Source organism: Anastrepha ludens, chromosome 6 (assembly GCF_028408465.1).
Source record: "Anastrepha ludens isolate Willacy chromosome 6, idAnaLude1.1, whole genome shotgun sequence".
Classification (NCBI taxonomy): domain Eukaryota; kingdom Metazoa; phylum Arthropoda; class Insecta; order Diptera; family Tephritidae; genus Anastrepha; species Anastrepha ludens.
In genome coordinates, this window is record NC_071502.1 from 33,299,551 (window position 1) to 33,305,550 (window position 6,000).

Consider the following 6,000-nt stretch of genomic DNA (forward strand, 5'->3'; position numbering starts at 1 on the left):
TCGTCCAAATTACTTGGATTTTCTTTCCATTTGTGTTGTATTTGAAAAAAAAAAACAACAAAACGTACAAGAACCTACTCGTGTGTTTATTTATTGTACCTATCGCTGTAATCTGCTATTGAGAAAGCCTTCAATAACCATTTTCGTTGGCCCCCATGGTGCAGGTCGGTTAGTTAGCCTTTGGGAATTTTCCAAGCGGAAGTAGGTGCAATTTTATCTAACCACTTAATTAATTGGGAAAAGCCTCTAATTCTAAGTGTTTGAAGTTGTTTTCGTGGAATGAGCGCTTATTCGTATAACGGACTTGCTCGGGCCACACACGCGGCTGCAAGGGTGCATTCATCACAGCTGCAGTTGCATGTGTCCACTTACTATTATATGTAAAGAAAAGTAATTACTAAGCCGTCAGTTATTTTCTTGCATTTGTTGATCGATCATGGCTACCCACAATATTAATAGCAAAGCATGCATACAAACACAAAAATAATATCCGACTGTTTTAACAAAGAAGATTTTTCATAATCAATCGAACGAGCCTTGTCTTGCCATAAATTCTGTGACAAAATTTACAATGCATACGGCAAGAACAAATTCGCAGAAAAAAGTTCCATTATTTTTGCTTTCGTTCGTATGCATTGTCTACTCATAAATTATACTCAGTTTCGTGGCAAATTTCGCTTGTTTGCAATGGAGTGGGGAGCTTAGGAATATCGCATTGCTGTGATTGCATTACAAAAGTGTGATAAAAGGGCAAATGAGATTTACCAATTGCTGAAAAAACTTAATATTTCGAGACTGTTTGTTTACCGCACGATCAATTGTTTTTCCCAAACGTCTGAAGTGACAGACAGAAAAAGAAGTGGAAGTATAAACATTCCCCATACTTACTACAAGAACTTGAAAAAATTGGAGGTAAAATAATATCATATGCCGATGATATTGTAATAGCAATCTCGAGGAGACAGCTTCCAACATTATGTGATCTCCAACAAAAATCTCTCAACAGATTATCACTTTGGTGTAAAAATCGAGGACTAGAAGTAAATCCGGAAAAAACCGATCTGATACTTTTTAGTAGGAAACACAAACACCTGCTCTGCAACAACTATTCCTAGGAGGGAAACCACTTAGAGTAACAGAAAGGGCAAAATATCTAGGACTTGTACTAGATAGGAAGCTAAATTTGGGGCTCACAGTCGCAGACAGAGCACGTAAAGCTATGACCGAAATGTACACTGCGGAAAGCTTATTGGGAAGAAATGGGGATTGGAACCCAGAATGATACATTGGCTCTACACAGCAGTGGTTAGGCCAATTCTCTACTATGGTATTGTAATATGGTGGGATGCCCTTCAGAAGGATGTGAACATCAAGAAACTTGACAAGGTTCAAAGACTAGCCGATCTGTTCTGATAACCAGCGCCATGTAAACCACACCATCGCAAGCACTGTAAGCGACAGGCAATATATAATATAACGTACGCAGTGCGGCAATAAGGCTGAACACTCTAAATAATTGGTCAAACACGGATTATGGTCACAGTAAAATCCTGGCTGGCACTTTGGGGCTTCCCGGACTGGTGGACTATGCACTCCCGCCTATACTTGCCATTACATCGTTTACGACCCTCCTACCCTCGAGGGAAGAGTGGGAACGGGGACGATGTGAGACAGGGCGAGTCCATCCATGTATACACAGATGGCTCAAAGCTCGAGGGCAGGGTGGGCGGAGGTGTATATTCCGAACAACTGGGGATCTCTTTCAGTTTTCGGCTCACCGACTACTGTAGTGTCTTTCAGGCTGAACTGATGGCAATAATAAAAGCCGCGACACTGATACAGTGTGACGCGATATCCGGAAATGATATCTACATTTTCACTGATAGCCAAGCGGCGATAAAATCCCTCACAAAACAGTCGACAACCTCTAAGGTAGCCATGAAATGCCGCACATCTCTTAACGAGATGGCTGAGTCATTTCACCTAAAGGTAACATGGGTTCCTGGCCACCGCGACATTGAGGGTAACTGTAGAGCCGATGAACTAGCGAGACTCGGCACTAAATTGTCTGATGAGTACATAGATAATGACATAGGGATACCCTTACAAACATGTAAACTACTCATCCTTGATGAAATTGTAAAGAAAGCAAACGAAAGATGGCGTAATGAAGCCACCTGCAAAATCGCCCGTCAACTGTAGCCGACTCTAAATGCTAAGCGCACAGAATCACTGCGAAGCCAAAATAAACACTGTCTTAGCACATTGATCTCAGTCATAACGGGGCACTGCCTAATAGGTAGACACGCCCAACGGATCGGTGTGCAAACACATGACTTCTGTAGAAGTTGTCTAGATGAGGACGAGGAAGAGACAATCTCGCACCTACTGTGCCACTGTCCTGCTCTATCCAGACGCAGGTTTACTATTCTGGGTAGACAATTTTTTAATGAGTTGGAAGACCTCAGTTCTACAGAAATCAGAGATATTTTAAAATTTTTGAAAAGCACACACTGGTTTTAGGAGAGAGAGGGACAAGCTCCCCACGCAGCATCACAATGGGCTATGAGTCTGAGTGTGTCGCACAGGACAACCGCTTCAACCTAACCTAACCTACATACGGGGAATACTGCTGGAGTGAAAGTCCTTGGCCGGATATAAATCCGGGTCGTTTCGGTAACGTAGAACCGACTATCGTGGAAACGAAAAAAAAAACAAAAGTTGTCGTCCTCAAGTGCTTCGAACCAGTGCAGCCATAAAAGCCGTTTGGGAAGGAATTCGCAGAAATCCCCTTAGAAAGCAGAAAATCATGTCCAGGCAAATGAATGTATCGACCAGATCCATGTCAAGACTAATTAAAAGATGATCTCCACATGAAAGCCTTTCGTCGCTCACATTTTAATCTTTTGACAACGCGCTTGAAGAAAATTAGACTCGACAGATGCAAGCAGCTTCTTCGGAGGCATGCGCTCAATGGCCATGAAAATATTCTTTTAACAGATGAGACAATTTTCACTGCTGAAGAAGTTTTTTTTTAAACAAAATTACAAAATCTAAAGACCCAAAAAATGTTGTTCCAAAGGTTCAGCGTGGCCACCATCCTGCCTCCGTAATGGTTTCGTGGGGAGTGTCTTGTAAAGGCGTCATATCTCTTCATTTCTGGAAAAAAGGGGTTAAGACCGGGGCAAATGTGCAACAGGAGGGTGTCTTACAAGGCACCGTGAAGAAGTTCATTTGGCATTAGAATGAAAGACCCTCAGCTTTGTGGATTGCTAAATGTGTTGGTAATTGGTGTATATAAGTATATAATTGGCGCTTACACCCTTTGTCAGTGTTTGGCCGACCTTCTCCTCCTATTTGTGGTGTGCGTCTTGATGTTGTTTCACAAATGGAGGGACTCCAAACGGCAGATCGTTTCTGTTTTCTTTTTTATAAGGCTCTGTTTCATGGCTGAAATACACTCGGAGATTTGTTGTTGCCTGCCGAGGACCGACTGCTATTAGAAACAACTTTTTCGACTACGGCGGCCACCCATGTTAATCTTACACAAAAAGGAGATATCTTATTGAAAACTTATACATATGTACATATGTATGTAAATGTATTTGTACGAAACTAAACTTCTAACTTTCGTTCTCATTCGTTTCAGAATACAACATAATCAAAACAATTCCGGCCACCTCTGTCGAAGTCGTCGACCGGAAGGAGTTCCTTCTCCAATAGCATCGGACACATCAGACTCGGACATTTCATTGGGCACCCACTCACCTGTTCCTAGTAGTATACAACTACAACACAGTCCGGGCTCCACATCGAATGGCGCCAACGATCGCGAAGAGAGTCTCAGCATTGATGATGATAAACCACGCGACTTGGCCACCTCTATATCGGCCAGCCATTTGGTAGCAGCATCCACATACGCCACAACCGCACCGCTATCCACCTGCTTGCCACCTTTTAAATTGGACACAGCCACCAGCCTCTTCAATGCCGGTTGTTATTTGCAAAGTTTTAGCAATCTCAAGGAAATGTCCCAACAATTCCCGATACAGCCGATCGTCATCAGGCCACAACCACAATTGCCAGCTCAGGCGCATAGCTTGAATGGCAGCCACCTGCACGTCGCCATCAATTATCCGCCACCTGCTTATGCGGTGGATTGCACACCACCGAAAATTCGCGTCAATTCTCCAGAAAAGCTCAACTCCACCGCCAACAGCATAGCGGCGACACTGAATACCGTTGCGGCATTACAGGACACTTCTGCGTACCAACATCATCACCATAGCGCACAGCTGCTGCATCGACCATTCTCCACGTCGCCGGACTTACCGCACAACAATCACGATGCCGCGCCACCGGAGATCACATGATACAACAGCCGTCGGCACCCATACAAGCACTAATACTCGACAACAGTATAACTTTGTAGTAGAACTCCCCAAGCGGAACCCTGTCTGAAGTGTGTGTGTATTGTTTGAAGGATGCGCCATTTTATTAATTCGATTTCCCATTTTTTAGCTTTTATCGAACTGGTTTGCATATTTTAGAGATTTTCGTTTGATAAAATAATATTTGGATAACTCAAAAGTGGTTAAATGTTGAAGAAAAACTTTACTTTCCTATTCTATGTTCAATAAAAAAAATCGTTGGCAAAAAGAAGGAGATATTTTCATTGGGTATCCATCATAATTTCATTTGGAGCTACTGCTGTGTTTCTGAAGAGAAATGTTTGTATTCGAGACATGAGTTACTCACTTGAAAGTTTCTCAGCGGAGGCAAAACTGTAGAATACAAAGTTGAATAGTAAAATTTAAAAAAAATATTTTTTCCCCGTGCCTGCATAGGTGCAATCCATGGTGAAAAGATTTTTAGAGGTGTACTGCCTAGCAGACAGCTATTCGGCTCTGAGCGAATTTGATTGATATGCCGACGTCATTCGTTCTGTATTTCTCTAAGCTAAAGCGAAATTCTGTCAAACACAAAACGAATGTCGTAGCATTCAAAGTTCCCCTCAAATTTTTTTTGCACCATACCTAACGAGCAAACCTGGTATCTATCATCCTTGGGTGCAATCAATATTAAAATAATTTATAATTCACCATAGGCGCAATATGAATTTTGAGAAGTTTTGCTCCAAATTAAATCAAGGGGGAGGAGGATTCACCATACACGCACACATACGACATTTTAAGAGAATTTCAAATAGTATTAGCCTTTTACTGTACAGAATATTTTTTCATTACAAAATGTTATACATACCATAAATATGTGTGTGGGTGGTGGTGTGGCTTACATCGCGTGATCAAATGATTCTAAAATATGTATGCTGAGTAATTAATTCATATCCCAAAGCGCATACATACATACATACATAGATGCATGCACAGCAGCTGGAGTTCGTGGAGGTACGAGTTAAATAAATTGTTAAAGTCGCGCGCTGACCAGTGGAAATATTACAATTAATTAATCTACTTATATTCATATTATGTGGTATTCACTTTTCGATTATTTGTATTCGTAACTTTTACGATTTATGTTTAGTTATTAAATGTATTTTACATTTCGCACAACTTCAACTGTTTTGTAGGTAACGCAAGTAAATATCTCAAGTTGGAATGAGAAAAACTAAATATTATATATAAATCGCATGTTAATTTTGAGTGAGTCAATGTAAATAGATCGTAAGACCCAAAAATATAATATACATATAGCTTATCATTAGAATGCAATAAATGAGTTGAAATAACATAAAATACAAATACCAAACGAGATTGGGAATTTTTATTTGGAAATTCAGTTTAGAGAGCGCTTGGTTTTTTTATTTCGTGCTGATTTCCCGCAAGAAGTAACTCTATTTTTTAGTTGTTCTTTTCTATTGGAACATCATCATCATCAGGTAGCGATTACAGCTCAGGGTGAGCTTTAGCTTCATCCACAATACTCTTCCAATCTGCACGGTCCATAGCAACAGATCTCCAGCTCCTAACTCGTAGCTTT

General features: G+C 41.0%; 1 protein-coding gene across 1 annotated transcript in view; it reads left to right on the forward strand.

The window, feature by feature from the left end:
- LOC128867349 (protein Optix) overlaps positions 1-5,769 on the forward strand; it is a 62,275-nt gene extending 56,506 nt beyond the window's left edge. The window contains exon 4 of the mRNA XM_054108496.1: positions 3,650-5,769. Within this exon, the coding sequence (XP_053964471.1) occupies positions 3,650-4,373 (724 nt within the window). The 3' untranslated portion in view covers positions 4,374-5,769. The remainder of the gene's footprint in view (positions 1-3,649) is intronic.
- Positions 5,770-6,000: the final 231 nt, after the last annotated feature.